The 19,402-nt window shown below is 42.4% G+C and overlaps 1 protein-coding gene across 1 annotated transcript in view; it reads left to right on the top strand.

Annotated features, from left to right (window-relative positions):
* Window positions 1–19,402, top strand: part of TMTC1 (transmembrane O-mannosyltransferase targeting cadherins 1) — a 179,343-nt gene that overhangs the window by 142,228 nt on the left and 17,713 nt on the right. The window contains 1 exon segment of the mRNA XM_032221138.1: window positions 15,886–15,994. Coding sequence (XP_032077029.1) covers window positions 15,886–15,994 — 109 coding nt within the window.

Below are 19,402 nucleotides of genomic sequence, written 5' to 3'. Positions count from 1 at the left end.
TGGTCACATGACCAAAATTTAGATACTTGGCAGCCAGCATCTATTTATGATGATTCCAACGCCACAAGTCATGTAATTGCCATTTGCTAACTTTCCGGACAGCTTCTAACTGGTGAAGTCAATGGTGAATGCCTGATTCACTTAATGACCACATTATTCACTTAACTGCAACGATTCACTTAATGGCCATGGCAAAAAGGTCATAAAATTGGATGTGGTCCTATGTCAAGGACTGCCTCAGTGGTGAAATTCAATTTTTTTACTACCGGTTCTGTGGGCTTGGTAGGCGGGCAGGGGAAGGATACTGCAAAATCTCCATTCCCATCTCACTCTGGGGCCAGCCAGAGGTGGCATTTGCCGGTTCTCTGAATTACTCAAAATATCTGCTACTGATTCTCCGAATTACTCAAAATTTCTGCTACCGGTTCTCCAGAACCTGTCAGAACCTGCTGAATTTCACCCCTGGACTACCTGCGTCTGTCTGTCTGTCTGTCTGTCTGTCTGTGTCCTATCTATCTATCTATCTATCTATCTATCTATCTATCTATCTATCTATCTATCTATCTATCTATCTACCTACCTACCTACCTACCTACCTACCTACCTACCTACCTACCTACCTACCTACCTATTTATCTGATGGTGTTGCTTCCCATGAAACAGCTAGATTATGCTAAATAACAGCAGCTTTGTGCAGCTATCTGTTATCTAGCTACTCTTTGATATTGAAGGCACGTTATTCTGTTTCTTCTAAGTAATAAATCATCCTTGATATATAGTCTTTAATACAAGGTTCATGTAATAGAGCTATATCATCTAAACTCCAATATCAGCTGCGATTAATCATGCCCATCAACTGTTTTGTATACTTGCCTACAAAATGTGAGGTGAAATACATTAATATTCAGAAATCCAATTAGAATCATACTGCTTATCCATAATAGCTGCTACTTTTTGAAGGCAGCAAACATAATATGGTTCAAGCCACTCTAAACAATAATAGAAAAATGGATCTAAAGACAATACCAGGCAGACTTTTAATAATGCAAGTTTTGGGTAGATATACATGGCATCTTAATTTATTTGAATGGCTGTAATCTGACTATGTGAAAAGAAATGTTAACATAATAAACATTTCAAATTTCCAGACAATATAATAACTGGACAACCCTTGGCAGTTGTGTCATCATTTCAGAGTTATTTCATTATCTAAACAGAAAACCAGAATGACCACAGATTGGCAAAAAAGCAGTAGTAGCGTGAGCGACTTTTCATTTTTTGCTGGCTTCCCCACTGAGTTTCCTTGTGGGAATCTGGCCAGGAACATCAGAAATCTCCTCTCCATTCCCCTCCCCTCCCCTTCCCACAGGTAAGTCACCACTGCTGAGTGGGAGACTAAGGGATTATGAGACTGGCTGGGAAACTGTTATGGAACATTGAAAATGAAGATCACATGACTGTAGCAGAAGCATAACTGTAGCCAATAATACTGAAGCAACCACATTTCCCCCAAATTTCATTGAGTCATGGATCTTGGATACATTCTGTAAGGTAGCCCATTTGAGATACCTTTGTTCAAAAATTGTTGCCCTATGATGTACCAGTTAAAGGTCATAACAATCAGTGCTTTAGTGTTATATAGACAGATTACAATCATAACGTAATGTAATATTCCAAATATGTTTTTTCAAAAGGCAGCTGGACTGGATGAGAAGATGTTTTGCTTCTCATCCAAGAAGCTTCTTCAGTTCTGGCTGAATGCTAGAGGATGGAAGGATTTATATTCCTTGCAATCATCTGGACTTTAGCATTCTTTCTGAGAGTCATTTAGGCCCCTTGGAGTTGTATCTGTGCCTCAGTGATTCTCAGAAAGAGTGCTAATGAACAGATGACTGCAAGAACTATAAACCCATCCTTTCAGCCAAAACTGAAGAAGCAGCTTGGATGAGAAGCGAAACGTCTTCACGGAAAAACAAACTCCAATTGCCTTTTGACAAAAGTATCTTTGGGACAACCATGACCTGGATGACAGAGACTCTTCAAAGACAAATGTAATATAATGTAGTAGACCCAACTTCTTCTAGGCTAAGCGCTGTTTTTAGCTTTTAAGGTCTGCATTGTAAAAATAATGGGTAGAGCCAGAACAAAAGCTGAACGTGATTTCATTTACATTTTATGAATGTAGTTGTATTCCATTTCCCTTGCTCTCCTCCTTCCAGCTTATAGGTAGCTGTTTTTTTCAGATTTGAACTGCACGGAAACAATTTAGTTTGTGTCTTTTTGCACTTCTCAGAAGAACATTTTCTTTCACAAATAAGTGAGTGTCGCATTCAAATAGAAAGAGTCTTCTAATCTATTTACGATGCACATGTTTATGATGCTATTTATTTAGTCTAGCCTATGAATGAAGTACCAGTGAAAGGATGATCAAAGCATACATGCATCACATCTAGCTATGGTTGCATTTTTGTGGGTGTCCCAAATGTTGTAGCCATTGCTATAAAGCAGCACTTCCCAAACTCGGATAAAATTACCCCAAATTGGGTAAAAGTAGTTTTTTTTGTAATGACCCATAAATCCATTAACAATCACAAAAGGGGCTTTTAAATTGATTTCTGTAGATTTCTATGTGTACTAAAATATATTCATAAATCTCAAAAAAAATACTTTAACTAGTATTCCTAGTTAAAACAAAAATCAATAAAATTACCAATGGTAATTTGTTTAAAAGGCATAAAGATCATTCAATAATATATATTTTTATAATACAGGTAATCCTCAAGTTATGTCAATTTGTTCAGCGACCATTCAGTTACGAAGGGGCTGAAGAAAGGATCTTATAACCAGTCCTTCCAGTTTGATAAGACTTTATGATGAGTGGTTTGGGCTAGATGAAGGAAAAGGTTTAGGAGAAACTGCTATTGAGTCTAGACAACTTGAAATTTTAGGGCTGAGCTGGTCTGTGCTTTTGATTACATTTTTCATATTTGTCCAGATAATAATCTTTCATAATGAAAAATGATTCCAGAGAGAGTTGTTCATTGTCATTAAATTTGTTTTTGAGCCCACAAAATAAGATATTTCCGGCTGCCTATATTTTTTTGACAAGCAAAGCAAAAACCAACAACAATTCTTCTAGCTTTCTATTTAGCCAGGGAGACTATTTATGAGTTTCACTTGATATCACATTTTGATGGGAGCCATGTAATGAATATTTGATTTGTTTTCAGTTTTGAGATAGCATGTGTTATAACTTTCCTTGTTTTTCTCTATATAAAAATAGGGCAGTGAGACATAGAGCTGGTGCAAAATATTTTTGTGCTGTATAAAAGTAGGGCTCTTCTAGATGATAAGACTGAGCCCAAGGTGGGGGCAATTGTGCCATCATTTTGGAGTTCCCACAAGAAACCTAAGTCCAATACCCAATGAATTGACTCTTAGCTAGCTGTGGGCAAATAAATGCCCATTGTCTTTATTTTTGCTTTTACTTCAGCTTCATCTATACCAGTGGTGGCTAACCTTTTTGTTGTCATGTGCCAAAAGCGAACTCCCCCTGTGCATGCGCGCACAACCCCTGCGCCCCGTTTTGGGCCTAGCAGGCCTCTTTGCAGCCTTCTGGGACCAAAATGGGCTGCGGGGGTGGGGCATACACCCCTGCACTCCTCCTGCCCCCCATGCATGGAAGCGCCACCCTCCCCGGCCCTCCACGCATTGCGTTCAGGTCTCCTACATGCGCCCCACCACCCCAAGCAGAGACCTGAAAATCAGCTGGCCGGCAGGGAGGTGCACAGTGGAGTTGAGCTGGGGCGACGGCTCAAGTGCCCACAGAGAGGGCTTCTGCGTGCCACCTGTGGCATGTGTGCCATAGATTGCCATCACGGATCTATACAGACAAGCCAAACAATATGGTAGCACACTTATGCTTAGCTTGCCAAATGCCTGCCAACCACATTTAACAATGCCGTTAAATAAATTTCCTTTAGTGTATCACTTTCCATTGAGCTCTGTTGGCCAAGTATATGCAGTGGTGTATTATCAGATTTATATTTTTCTTCCTTTGGTGATTTATTAACAATAACCTGGCTCTTTCAGATTTACTACCTGTATGTCTGTCAAAAAAAAAAGGCAAGATGGTGAAGTGACATGCTGATGGAAGCCTAGTCCATTTTCTATGATTGCACAAAAAGGAATGAAGCTTACATCACAACACTGTTTCTGTCAATTGTCCTCTCCTGACACACCCACACACTCCCCATTCTGAACATAAGAAAAAGCTCTAGCTTAGCCCTACCCATTTCTTTCATTGAACTCAGATTTGAAAGGGATTTGGGAGGTCTTCTAGTCTACTCCCCCTGCCCAGTCTAGCCTATATTCTTCTTTCTCATAGCTGCACTGGATGAGAAAGAAAATATGCATCCTTCCAATCCCTATTATTTAGACCTGCAGTGGTTAGAATGCAGTACTGCAGGTTGTTTCTGCTGTCTGCCGGCTGCCTGCAGTTCGGGAGTTTGATTCTCTTCCGGCTCGTTGACTCAGCCTTCCATCCTTCCAAGGCCAGCAAAATGAGGACTCGGATTGTTGAGGGAAACATGCTGACTCTGTAAACCACTTAGAGAGGGCTGTAAAATACTGTGAAATGGTATATTAGTGCTATTGCTGTTGCTATTACATCCCAAAACATGCAAGTTGCAAACCTTTCTTTTCTCAATCTGTCTTCCAATCAATACATTGATCTTTTTTTTTTTTAACTGGAACTGTCTTCATTTTTAACCAAAGAAGTTGTTACATATGATCAATGCCATTTCTTCCCATCTAACACTGAACCAGGGCCAAAATGTTATTTCTCTCCTTGGATCAAGTCGCATATACAATTCAAGCTATCATCTACAAAATGCTATAATCATTTTATTATCTTGACAAAATCTGCACATCGTTCTCTTGTTTTTTTTTTTAAAAAAAACCCTAATAGAAAAAGGAGATCATTGATGCTGTGAGTAATGAAAAGTATTTATTGCTGTTGCTGAATTGATTTTATTTAATGTTTTAACTGATACTTGCGTTTCCTTTAGCCTTCCTAGATTCTGATTGTTTCAGCAGTTTTTTAGGTTCTAAAAAATAGGTACTAAAATCTAGTATTCAGGAGAAGTTCAAACGTTCTGTAAATTCATAAATTAGCTGACCTTTTGCTGCTGAGACAAAGCAGGGGAAAACATGGGGATTTATGGTTACTGCTCTTTTATATTAATTAAAGTGTTGGCATTTTTGTCTCCAAAGCAGAACTGTTTGTTTCCCCTTCCTGCATGCAGAAAAACATGTTCCAGTTGCGCAGTAGTCCAATATTTGCTGGGAGCACATTTGTTGAAATTGACAAAGCCACAAATACCGTGTTTCCCCGAAATTACGACATGCCCTGATAATAAGACCATGCCATATTTTTCCTGTGGGCAAAAATATACGCCCTTCCCCAATAATAGCCCCTGGACACACACACCCCCAGCCAGGCAGAGCACCACTCACCAACCTAGCGATATCCTAAAGGCGCAAAGCCGCAGGAACCGGGGGGGGGGCAAGGCGCTCATATTGCTTGACGCCTTTGGGATACCACTAGGTTGGTGGTGGCACTGTGCCCAGCTGGAGGCGGGGGGTTGCTAGGCAGCTGCTGTCATGAGCAGCTGCCCGGCAATGCCCCTTTCCAGCCGGGCAGAGCGCCACTCACCGACCCAGTAATATCCCAAAGGCGCTAAGCCACGTGGTGCTCTGCCCAGCTGGAAAGAGAGGTTGCAGGAGCACTTGTTCTGCCTCCAGCTCGCGTGCCTCCCTGTCTCACCATGCCCAACTCTCCCTGCAGGGCTGGGCCAGGGAGGCACCACCGCTGCTGCCCTGCCCGCTGCCGCCACTGCTGCCCACCCCACCACCACCACCCGCTGCCTGCCGCCGCCACCATGCTCTGACCATAACCGGCTTCCAACTCCGGAGATCCGGTGCCGAGTCAGCAGTGGATCTCCAGAGTTTGGAAGCCGGTTATGCTCGGAGCATGGCGGCGGTGGCAGTGGGGCGGTAGTAGCGGTGGCACCCTTGGCCCAGCCCTGCAGGGAGAGTTGGGCATGGTGAGGCAGGGAGGCACGAGGCTGGAGGCAGAACAAGTGCTCGCACAACCTCGGCTTTCCAGCTGGTAGAGTGCCACGCGGCTTAGCGCCTTTGGGATATTACTGGGGTCGATGAGTGGTGCTCTGCCCGTCTGGAAAGGGGCATTGCCGGGCAGCTGCTCATGAGCGTGGTCACCTTATGCGGCTTTGTTGCATTGCTGCGACAGCGCAACACATCCGTTTGCCCCTGATGGCTGTGCCCGGCTCTTCAGGCGCCTGCTTGCAAGAGAGCACCACCTGGCAACCCCAAACCAATAGCTCCCCCGCCGATAATATGGCCCAAGCAAATTGGGGTGGGGGGGGTCAAAAGAAAATAAGACCTTGTCTTATTTTCGGAAAACACTGTATGACTTCCAAATCCCTCATTTTGCCTGCTGCCACAAGCACCTCCATTCCATGCGAGCTAAAACATAAAATAATACAGATTCTTAGCTGCAGCCAGGATTTTTGATTATGCCCTCTTTAAAAGTCAACTTTTCAGATTGCTTGCATTTTGGAATTCTGCCTTTTTAAATGGAAACACTCCAAGTTCTCTTCTATAACTTTGGAAAAGTCCTTTGAATTGTTCAAGGTTCAAACGTGCAGCCATTGTCATTCCCTGGTTTAATTGGTGAGAGATTGTATCAGTGGTTTGCCTGTTTAGGAATGAATGTAAGGAGGGGAAGGGGGGCTTCTTCTAATTTGATGCCGACAGATCTGAGCCTGGTGGCACAGTGGTTAGACTGCAGTACTGCAGGCCACTTTTGCTGACTTCCAGCCACCTGCAGTTTGGCAGTTCAAATCCCACCAGGCTCAAGGTGACTCAGCCTTCCATCCTTCCGAGGTAGGTAAAATGAGGACCCAGATTGTATGGGGCAATAGGCTGACTCCGCTTAGAGAGGGCTGTAAAGCACTGTAAAGCAGTAAGTCTAAGTGCTATTGCTATTCTGTAATCATACTCAAAATATATATTTGTGAAAGACTAAAGCCACTTTAGGAATTAGTTGACAGGGTTTCATTGATTTTGCTATTCTGTGGATGAGACTATTTACCAGAAAAGCCATCCAGAGGAGGAATACAAACGCTGTAGTATTGTAAGCCTGGGAGATTTTTTTTTAGAGTGTCATAAAACAAGATGGAAGTTATTTTCTTGGGATCTAATATTGAATTGGGAGTCCTCTGAACAGTTTGGGCCCTTTACCTAATGGTCCAGCTTTCTTGAATATTGATTTAAACACTACAAGTCTTCTAGTATAAAACTAGGTGAATTAAGATCCATAGGCTCTTTCATCATAGACTGTTTAAAATAGCACACATACATCTCGTTCTTGATTCACAAACACATTTGGGACCCAGAACTTCTATTGTCAAGCAAGGGCAGTTTTTTAAGTGATTCACACCCAATTTTACAATCTTTCTTTTGCCACAGTTGTTTAAGTAAATCATAGCAGTTGTTAAGTGAATCATTCAGTCATTCAAAGAATGACTTCCAGCCTGACTTGGCTTGATAGAGGCTGGCTGGGGAGATCATATGACCCTGGAATGCTGCAGCCGTTGTAAATGTCAGCTTCGGAGAGCCCACAAGCCCGGAGCTGCCATTTTTTGTGGGGGGGGGGAGCTTGTGGGAGCTGGCCAGGAATCATGCTTACCAATACAATATAATACAATACATAGCAGAGTTGGAAGGGATCTTGGAGGTCTTCTAGTTCAGTGTTTTTCAACCACTGTGCCGTGGCACACTAGTGTGCCGTGACATAGTGTAAGGTGTGCCGTGGGAAAAAACACTTTATATACGTCAATATAGGCACAGAGTTAAATTTTTTAACATTTTCTAATGGGTGGTGGGCCTCGTGGATTTTTTCATGAAAAAAGTGTGCCTTTGCACAAAAAGGGTGAAAAACACTGTCTAGTTCAACCCCCTGCCTAGTATAGGAAACCCTATACTGTTTCAGACAAATGTTATCCAACCTCTTCTTAAAGACTTACAGTGTTGGGGCATTCACAGCTTCTGGAGGCAAGTAGTTCCATTGATTAATTGTTCTAACTGTCAGGAAATTTCTCAGTTCTAAATTGCTTCTCTCCTTGATAGTTTCTACCCATTGCTTCCTGTTCTACCCTCAGGTGGCTTGGAGAATAGTTTTGACTCCCTCTTCTTTGTGGCAACCCCTGAGTTATTGGAAGACTGCTATCATGTCTCCCCAGAGTCCTTCTTTTCATTAAACTAGACATACCCAGTTCCTGCAACCGTTCCTCATATGTTTTAACCTCCAGTCCCCTAATCATCTTTGTTGCTCTTCTCTGCATTCTTTCCAGAGTCTCAACATCTTTTTTACATCGTGGCGACCAAAACTGAATGCAGTATTCCAAGTTGGCCTTACCAAGGCATTATAAAGTGGTATTAACACTTCACATGATCTTGATTCTATCCCTCTGTTTATGTAGCCTAGAACTGTGTTGGCTTTTTTGGCAGCTGCTGCACACTGCTGGCTCATATTTAAATGGTTGTCCACTAGGACTCCAAGATCCCCCTCACAGTTACTACTATTGAGCAAGGTACTACCTATACTGTACCTGTGCATTTTGTTTTTCTTGCCTAAATGTAGAACCTTACTCTTTTCACCATTGAATTTCATTTTATTAGATAGTGCCCAATGTTCAGGGTTGTCAAGATCCTTCTGTATCTTAGCCTGTCTTCTGGAGTGTTGGCTATTCCTGCCAGCTTGGTGTCTCCCTCCACATGCAATCCAGCTGAGAATTCTTCATAACTGATAACTGACTGAGAACAAGCCATGACTGATTGCCAGGTGGTTTTCACTCTGGGTCACAAAGTGATGGGGTGTGTGTGTACGTGGGAGTGGGGTTTAGCCTAAATTCCAATAAATACAAAAGGTGGGGGGGAGAACCGATGTCAGCTTTGACAATTTATTCATTGCCTTAGTGCTTTGTTGGTCAGTTTGTGCCAGAGGAAGATAAACTGCATTTTCAAACCTTCTCTGTGTTGGCCGTTTTCCTTAACCCTTTGGAACCTGACAATCAATACATGCTAGGACCTGAAGTTTGATCTTGTGACTATGGGGACGTGGCAACAGTTATAAATGTGACTACAGGTAGTCCTCAACTTACAACCACAATTGAGGCCAAAATTTATGCTGCAAAGTGAGCAATTTGTTAAGTGAATTTTGCCCCAATTTTTCTTCCCACATTTGTTAATTTATCCCTGCAGTTGTTAAATTAGTAACCCGGTTGTTAAGTGAATCTGGTTTCGCCATTGACTTTGCTTGTCAGAAGGTCGCAAAGGGATCACATGAGCCCAGGACGCTGCAACCGTCATAGATATGAGTCAGTGGTCAAACATCCAAATGCAAATCACGTGACCATGAGGATGCTGTATTAGTCATAAGTCTGAAAAATGGTCATGAGTCACTTTTTTCAGTGCCGTTGTAACTTTGAACGGTCACTAAGCCAACTGTTCTAAGTCGAGGACTACCTGTACTGGTTTTGAGTCATTTTTTTCACTGACGTCGTAACTTTGAATCCTTGCTATAATGATGGTTGTAAGTCAAGGATGACCTTATGTGATGGTATTATTTCCCACCTGCATTTCCCTGACCCTTTTACTCAGTGGTGGGATTCCAATAATTTAACAACTGGTTCTCCACCCTCATGACCCAGCTGCGTAGGCGGGGCTCAGTGATCAGTGACTGGGTGGGTGTGGCCAACTGAATGTCGCTTACATCGATGGGTGCTTCGCCTTAGCTGTAACAATGTCATAAGGGTTAACTGGAGAGGCAATTTCTGTAAGCAGGGCAATAAAGATTAGGCTAGAAATAACACCAGAATGTTTCCTTCCTGCCTTCCTTACAGGATTAGCCCCGTAAAGTGGAAAAAAACAAAAAGGAGATTTCTTCCAACAACCAGTCCTCCCGAAAAGGTGCAAACTGGCTGAACCCCACCACTGCTTTTAGTATTAATTGAATCTTACTGCTTTTTTTCATCATCTTCATCAAAATTAGACAAAAGGGAGTCCTCTCTCTCTCTCTCCCTCTCTCCCTCTCCTTCTCCTTCTCTCTCCCTCTCCCTCTCTCTCTCCCTCTCCCCCTCCCCCTCTCTCTCCCTCCCTCCCTCTCCCTCTCTTCCTCTCCCTCTCTCCCTCCCTCTCTCCCCCTCCCCCCTCCCTCCATCCCTCCCTCCCCCCCCTCTCCTTCCCTCTCTCTCTCCCTCCCTCCTCCCCCCTCTCTCTGAAATACCATGTTCCAGTGTTTTCAGTTTATAATATGAAAATGATGGAAACTGCTAATAAGTGACTTTATTTCAAAGCACAAAGTTCCCACAGGGAAAATATTACCTTAATTGGTGTTTCTAGGGAAGCTTTTCATTAGCTGAACCATCTTCAGTTGTTACCGTTGCGGTCCATCCTCCCTCAGCTATTAATATTTCATCTTCTTGGGGAGCTACGAATTCCAAGTCAAATATCATCAGCGGTTATCATTTTTTACAAAGCAAATTTGGAGAAAGTATTATTATGAGTATTGATAAGGTCTGCATAATAGAGGCATGCATCCTGGAGAACCCTAGAACAGAGTTCAGAATAACAGAGTTGGAAGAGACATTGGGGGTATTCTAGTCCAACACCCCCCCACCCCGGACTCAAGCAGGAGACCCTATAGTAGTGATGTCTAGGCATCCCAAAAGCATGCCAAAAGCATGTGGGTGTGACCGTGCGTGCCCACACCCAAAATGCATGCACCACCCCCAGGCATGCACACACAACTCCCTCTCCGCGCATATGCGCAAGCCTCACTGAATCCTCTGGACTTCCGGGAGGCCCGTTGAGCTGTTTTTTGCCCACCGCAGGCTTCACTTTCTCTTCTTGTGCTCTGACTACTATACAAGAAATAGCACCTGTGGGTGGACTGGAGGCGGGGGGGGGGGGGCAGGAATCAAATGTGAGAGGAATGTCCTGTTTACTGTCAACAGCAACAAATGTTTTTCTCTCTGTTTGAAGTTCTTCCGCTCAGCAGTGTTAATGGACATTTCTCCTGTCCGTGAGTTGGCAGATAAGTAGGCCACCCTAAATTGCTTCACCTCCTTTGCCGAGCCCTATTCTCCTTGAATAGCGAAGCCAGGCAGAAGTGTTCTTCTTCTATATTAAGAGTGCAGAAGATGAAAGGACGTTCGACTCAGCCAGTACTTTGGGAAGTGAGTTTGAAATGGGGTAGATAATACTGGCTTGGAGACCTTTCTCCGCCTAAAAGATACTGATTTTGAACACTCTTTAGTCCTTGTGATAGTCATTCTTAGTAAGAGGCAACAGCGTTGAGTGGTGCTCTGTACTCTGGGCTGTGTAGCTGACTCTGAAGCAGGTTTTGATATATAATTTTTTATGTGGCTCTCTAAAGTAGCTTCTCATTTCCACCCATCTGGTCTAGGAATAACAGAGGTGGAAGGGACCTTGGAGGTCTTCAAGTCCAACCCCCTGCTCAGGCAGGGAAACTCTATAGCATTTCAGTCAAACGGTTGTCTAATCTCTTCTTAAAAACTTCAGTGTTGGAGGCATTTACAACTTCTGGAGGCAGGTTGTTCCACTGATTAATTGTTCTAACTGTCAGGAATTTTCTCCTTAATTCCAAGTTGCTTCTTCTCTCCTTGATTAGTTTCCACCCATTGCTTCTTGTTCTACCCTCAGGTGCTTTGGAGAATAGGTTGGACACTTCTTCTTTGTGGCAGCCCTGAGGTATTGGACCACTGCTATTGTGTCATCCCTAATCCTTCTTTTCATTAAACCAGACATAGCCAATCCATTCTTTATATGTTTTAGCCTCCACTCTCCTAATCATTTTGTTGCGCTTCTCTGCATTCTTTCTAGAGTCTCAATATCTTTTTTATAGTGTGGTGAACAAAACTGGTTGCAATATTCCCAAGTGTAGTCTTACCAGCACGGACCTTCATTCTATTCCTCTGTTCAAAACAGGTTAAGTCAATGGATCCTGCCCACCCTTGCCTCAGCAGTACCAAGGAGGCTGCACAGTGTTGAAAAAACCATGGTTACTAATAGCAGTATCACTTAGACTTATATACGACTGTCACGGGGCTTTACAGCCCTCTCTAGCAGTTTACAGAGTCAGCCTATTGCCCCCAACATCTGGATCCTCATTTTAACTCACCTTGGAAGGATGGAAGGCTGAATCACCTTGAGCTGGTGAAATTGAACTGCTGGCAGCTGGCAGTCAACATAATTAGCCTGCAATACTGCATTCTAACCACTGCGCTATCCCCAGTTCTTGTTGGATATGATGAGATGCTGCTCTCTTACACATGCATGCAAAATAATTTTTGAATATCATAAAACAAGTGACAGGAGCTTATATCCTGTGTCACCTTTATGGTATTTTCTACTGTGCCATTTCAGGATTCATTCCCCTATGTTAATTGAAATTAAGATATTTGCCGTAAGCGCCTAATCCCGTTGAAACTTGCTATAGGTGTAAGAGGGCATAACATTGGAGCCTAGGTTCAGTAACATGGTGAGTAAAGTACAGGCAAATTAATCACTTGAGCTTTGTCTAGGAAACTATTTCTAAAGTGGTAGATCCCTGGCAAGTGTAGACGAGCTGATTTTGCTCTTAATATCCACTGTTTTCTTAGGGTGCCTGACTTAAGCAGAATTCAGATCGTGAAGAACTTTTGAACTGCTGGTAACTCATAATAAACTTCATTTAGTACCTCTTGCTTTTAAAATAATGAAAACCTCATTCATTGTAGATCGAATAAGGTATATATGCCTTCACGTGTCTTAAAGAACCAAAACATGTAGGTATAATTGTGGTGAAATTATAGCATAGCTTTTAGACTTATATGCCACCCCGCTGTGCATTTTATAATGTCGGTATATGGCCCCCAACAATCTGAGTCCTCATTTTACTGACCTTGGAAGGATGGAAGGCTGAATCAACCTCAAATCCCATCAGGTATCAAACTCCTAACTGTGGGCAGAGTTAGACTGCAAGTCTTCATTCTAACCACTGTGCCACCAGAGCTCTTCGAGAAATTATGGTCATTCATAAATTTTATTATTTGAGTTGCCATATTTATTGACTGTGGTTTTCAAAATGTGTTTAGTGATGTAAAACGAATGGAAAGGATACAGCTGTAACAGAGGCAGATACCTTAAACAACTTAATTTGTTCGTCTGTAACTGGAACCAGTCCCCCAAGATATGTAGCAAAACCAAAGTGTTCCTATCCACTGTCACTTGCTTCTCCTATCTGAAAATGCCAGGGATTCAATTCGAAGCACATCTCTTAACGAGTTGTGGTTTCTTTCTCTGTTAACATCACACTATCTTTGCTTAAGAAGTACACAGTGAAGCACACAATCTACTTTTTTCATTGATTGGGGTTGATTTAGATTGAAAGGTACTGACTTAAGAAAAAAAAAACCTATAAAATAAGTATTCTGCAGTTGTTGCTCTCCCAGTTGTTTTACATCATATAGGTGCTTAATTGTATATTTCTGAAACAGAAAGTTGCAGGTAAAAGTGAAGTCCATCATCTGGCTGTTGTTAACATATGAAATAAGAAATAGTGAAATTATTTCAAAATGGTATTGATGAGCAAAATGCTCATGACTTTTTGCTTTCAGTTATCCTGTTCTACCAGGGTCCCAGAGGTTCGCTTGTCATTACCCGTGAAAAACTTATTTTAATAGTTTCCAGTGCCTTGTTGTTACAGAGTTAGCATCCATTCGTGGAAAGATTTATTTTATTTTAATTCCATGTATTTGTCAAATTACTATGCCCATCACACTGTCAAGGGTTCCAAGTAATACATCCCATTCAATAAGTTCCTTAAAGAACATTTTATTAGGATATTTCAAATTCCTGGTGGAAAACCGGCTCTAAGTTGGCGCCAGTTTTCCTCCCCGAATTAAAAGTAAAACTTCATCACTTCCTCCCCCAGAGTCTCAGTCACATGATTCAATCAGCATACAGTCCAGTTGCTACTGTGTTTTCCCCAAAAACAAGGACAGGGTCTTATTTCTTTTGACCCCCAAATTAAGCACTTGGCCTTATTTTCTGGGGGGTCTTACTATTTTTTGAAGTGCAGGAGGTGGTGAGCATGGTCATTTCATGGCTGCTGCTGTGTGCAATATTTTTGGGGAGGGCTTATTTTCAGGGGAGGGCTTATTTTAGTGCATGAGCGCAAAAGCCCGATTGGGCTTATTATCCAGGGAGGTCTTATTTCGGGAAAACAGGATGACCTCAGTCTCCAGTCACTGTCCTGTGGACACCGGCACAAATGTCCTTGATTCCCAGGGAGGGGAAATAATTTTATTTAGACTACAAAGTCCCAGCTAATCTCTACAACTCCTCTCTGGCCCCTTCACTCCAGGCTGGGTCAGCCCTGAAGCCGTGAGAAAAGAAACAGCAGAGAAGCTCTAGGTAGAATAGCAGTAAACCCTTTGATGAAAAATATTCAGGCGTCGTGGCATGGTTTTTCCTTGTGACACTCTCTGGAAATAAAAAGTTGGACTTTGCGAAAGTAGGATACAAAGATTACAGTATTGATGCTTTAGAATTCGGTGTGGTGAATGGACTCAGTTATAGCAGCAGTGGATACCCTGTTGAAAACTAAAAGACCCGTTGGGAACTGTTCTGCCTGGAGAAAATCTCTCCATGTTGACTTAAGTCCACGTTGCTGGGGCTCATGCTCCATTGAGCTAAGAATCAACATTGACCTCGATGACACATTGTCACCAATGAAAGATATTTTTGCATGATTGTATTCTATTCCAGCATTGTTAAATAATGCTGTCTGTAGCATTTTGAAGGTTAGGAGAATGACTTTTTCTTTGTTCTTGGAGCACCAGACAGATTGCTTGAGAACAAAAGATTTAGATAAACTACTGAATCTCTCAAGCAAAGTCTCTCTCCCTCTCTCTCTCTTCCTTTTCTCTCTTTCTCTCTTTCTCTTCTCTCTTTCCCCCTCCCTCCCACTCCAAATTCCTCTAGTCTTCTGTTTGGACTGAGATTCTCTGAATCTAGTTTGTGTTGTCTGGTTTAAAAAAAAAGGAAAACAAGAGTTGAAAAGCAGGAAAGGGGATTTTGTGAATATTTCATAGGCCCATGATGGTGAACCTATGGCACACATGCCAGAAGTGGCATGCAGAGCCATCTTTCTGGGCACACGAGTCATCGCCTGTTGCTCTCCAGCATGCCAGCCAGCTGGTCTTCACGTGTGCGGGAGCGCTGGAAACGGAAGAGTAGCCGCCCGGTGTGCATATAGGCGCCGGGAAGATGATCTTCCAGTTTCCGTCATGCACATGCGCACCAGCCAGCTGTTCTTCGCGCATGCATGTGCCAGAAACCGGAAGATCAGGTGGCCATTTTCCCAGCGTGCAAAAGCACACCAGGCAACTGCTCTTCTGGTTTTCGGCACGCGTGTGCACGCTCAGCAATCTGTGCCGAAAAGGTTCACCAACACTGTCATAGGCGATCCAACAGAAGGGAACAGAAGCATTTGCCAACAGGTGCCAGGGCACAAAATATTCACGTATCCAAGCACCTCTCACCCATTCACCCATCCAGGATGTGGAATCTAATACTGTCCCAATAGACACTCAATAGAAGAAGTTAATTATTTAGCCTTTTCTGAAGAGGTTGTTTTGAGTATGTTAACTGTGTGATTTAATCAATAGGCAAGCTGAGTAAATTATTAAAAGTGCTGTCTTTGCTATCCACTCCCTGTTATTTGACTTTCAGGAATCAAGGGAAGAAAGAGGAAGCAGTTCTCCTCCTGAGAAATTCCATTCAGTATGGACCAGATTTTTCCGATGCCTATTCTAGTCTTGCTTCACTCTTGGCTGAACAGGTAACTGAAAAGATTCAGAGCCATCTTTTACCAGTTTGAACTTTCCTGATATGCTGGACTTCCATTTTCAAGATTTCCATTGTTTATCACATTGTCTAGAAGTTAGTGGAGCAGAAATCCTATGCCCCTGAAGGGCACCGGATTGGGAAAGCTCATCTAAGCTATGCCTTGTTGATACAATATGAGTCACGTGGCACAGTGGTTAGAGTGCAGTACTGCAAGCTACTTCTGCTGAGTGCTGGTTGCCTGCAATTTGGCAGTTCAAATCTCACCAGGTTCAAGGTTGACTCAGCCTTCCATCCTTCCAAAGTGGGTAAAATGAGGACCCAATTTGTTGGGGGCAATATGTTGACTCTGTAAACTGCTTCGAGAGGGCTGCAAAGCACTGTAAAGTGGGTATATAAGTCTTAGTGCTATTGCATTCTGACTGTGCATTTTTGTACTATTGAAAGTGGACCTGCAAAGGAAGAAGTATCCTCCATAGGAGAAAGAAAATAAATAATCACATTTCAGATTTAAAAAATCACACACACAAAAATGGAATTCTCCCCTCCTCACCCCATTCCTTCTCAACAGACATGTCAATGGCTGCTGCTGGGGGAAAGGGACTGAGGGATTGCACGATTGACTGGGAAATTGTCACAAAATGTTTAAAATAAATATCATGTGACTGCAGCAACAGCCCAGGCACATAGCAGCAACCAGTAGTACTGAAGCAGCCACAACCTATCCAAATTTTATTCCTATGGGAGTTAGGGATCCTGGATTTTGGACACATTCTGTAATTTAGCCCATTAGAGGTACCTTGGTTCAGGAATTCTTGCCCTGTGAGGTACTGTTTCGCCCAGTTAAATGTCTTTCTCAATATAAAATATAAATAGAAATAAAGACAGTGGTAAAATGGTAAAAGAAGGGAATAGGGGAATAGGAGGAAGGAAGAAAAAGAAAAAAGAGATAAAAAACAGTGATTTCTGACTTTTTTTGATCCAGTAAGTACATAGTAAAGTTATAGTATCAACTTTTAGTGAGGCCAAATAATAACACCAGCCATTTCTATAACGGTAAGCTACTTAATTGTCAAAATCCAATCAAAATTTCAGTTTTTTTATTTCATTCAGAAAGTCCAGAAGCTATTTAACCACAAAGCTATTCGCATTCTTGTCCCTAATTAATCAGGTTCACCATCTTTGTCAATTCCATCATCTTTTCAGGTCATTCCTCCATTGGGACTAGGATCTGATTTGTAAAGAGTTACAAATTATAATATCTATGTTTCTGCCCTGAAATAAGCAACTGGATAATTATAGATTCTAGATTTATCCTTGAGAAAAAAGGAGGAACTTTTTTTATGTTTTACAGACATCCCTATATAGTATGTTGTCCTAAACTATCTTAAGAATCTACAGAATACAGAATAACAGCGTTGGAAGGGACCTTGGAGGTCTTCTAATCCAACACTGGAAGTTTTTAAGAAGAGATTAGACAGGAAACCCTATACCATTTCAGACAAATGGTTGTCCAATCTCTTCTTAAAAACTTCCAGTGTTGGAACAATCTCAACTTCTGGAGGCAAGTCGTTCCAATGATTAATTGTTCTGTCAGGAAGTAAATCACAGCAGTTGTTAAGTGAATCATTCAGTCATTCAAAGAACCCACTTTGACTTGGCTTGACAGAGGCCGGCTGGGGAGATCTTATGACCCTGGAATACTGCAACCGTTGTAAATGTCAGCTTTGGAGAGCCCACAAGCCCGGAGCTGCCATTTTGGGGGGGGGGAGGGGGGCTGTGGGAGCTGCCAGGAATCATGCTTACCAATACAATATAATACAATAGCAGAGTTGGAAGGGACCTTGGAGGTCTTCTAGTTCAACCCCCTGCCTAGGCAGGAAACCCTATACTGTTTCAGACAAATGGCTATCCAACATCTTCTTAAAGACTTACAGTGTTGGGGCATTCACAGCTTCTGGAGGCAAGTGGTTCCATTGATTAATTGTTCTAACTGTCAGGAAATTTCTCCTCAGTTCTAAATTGCTTCTCTCCTTGATCAGTTTCCACCCATTGCTTCTTGTTCTGCCTTCAGGTGCTTTGGAGAATAGCTTGACTCCTTCTTCTTTGTGGCAACCCCTGAGATATTGGAACACTGATATCATGTCACCTCTAGTCCTTGTTTTCATTAAACTAGACATACCCAATTCAATCTAAAATGGAAGGTTGATGGCCCTGGAATTAAAAGAAGCCCATGATTAATGTTCTTTGCTCAAAGTGGTTGAGGAAGTGTATGTAATGACCTTGTCCTCCTCATGGAGGGTGATTTCAAGTCACAGCAGATTTTGAAAAAAGAATAACTTTTAATATAAACTATGGTAGTTACTTTGGTAACCCAAGAGTTAATCAGAGGGCTCTGGTGGTTTAGATAATTTTGCACCTTTCATCAGTCTATTTTGTCATGCTGGCAAATTGGCTTGTCATTCTTGTGAGCTTCAAAGTAGCACTATAAAATTCTCCTTTAAAATGTTTACTGTCTCCTTCCTAGGGAAAAATCCTGTTTCCATGGAAATGCTTAGGAGACTCAAATGTTCCAAAGGTAGCTGTTGATTTAGTTGTATGTTTGATGTAGCTCATGGACTTTGTGCCAGGTTATGTATACAGTAATCCTCCACTTACGACCCCAGAATTTCTGTTGTTTAGCAGGAAGCTTTCAAATGATCCCCGGGGAGTGTGGATATGTTGTATTTTGTAGTGCCTGCCTGTCTTCCCAGCACTTGTCTGTGCAGAGGTGGGTTCCTACCAGTTCGCACCTATTCGGTAGAACTGGTTCGTCAAATCTACCGAACCGGTTAGAAGAGATTCCACCAGTGGACCCGGAAAGCAGGACACACCTACAGAAGAGGTTCCAAAAATTTTTGAAACCCACCACTGACACATACACCCACACACAGAGACAGACAGACTGACACAGAGAGAGAGAGAGAGAGAAAGAGAAAGAAAGGAAGAAATAAATAAATAAAGAAAAAAGGAAGAAAAAGAGTGAGAGATGAAAGAAAAAAAGAAAAAAGGGACAGAGACAAAAGGAAGGAAGGAGAGAGAGAGAGAGAGAGAGAGAGAGAAAGAAGAAAGAAAGAAAGAAAGAAAAAAGAAAGAAAAGAAAGAAAGAAAGAAAGAAAAAAGAAAAAGAAGAAAGAAAACACATGGCCGGCAAGCCACTCCCACCAGGTCACATTGCTGGCAAGCCACTCCCACAAAGGAGGCCACACCCACAGAGTAGGTTCCAAATTTTTTTGAAACCCACCACTGTGTCTATGGCACCAGCCTCACCCACCCATAGTTCTCAACCACCGGCCTGCTTGGCTGGAACATGGTTTCAGTGCTGTAAGCAAGTACTCCTGGATTTCCACCTCTTCCTACAATT

Source organism: Thamnophis elegans, chromosome 7 (genome assembly GCF_009769535.1).
Source record: "Thamnophis elegans isolate rThaEle1 chromosome 7, rThaEle1.pri, whole genome shotgun sequence".
Taxonomy (NCBI): domain Eukaryota; kingdom Metazoa; phylum Chordata; class Lepidosauria; order Squamata; family Colubridae; genus Thamnophis; species Thamnophis elegans.
This window is presented reverse-complemented; position numbering and strand designations above follow the sequence as displayed.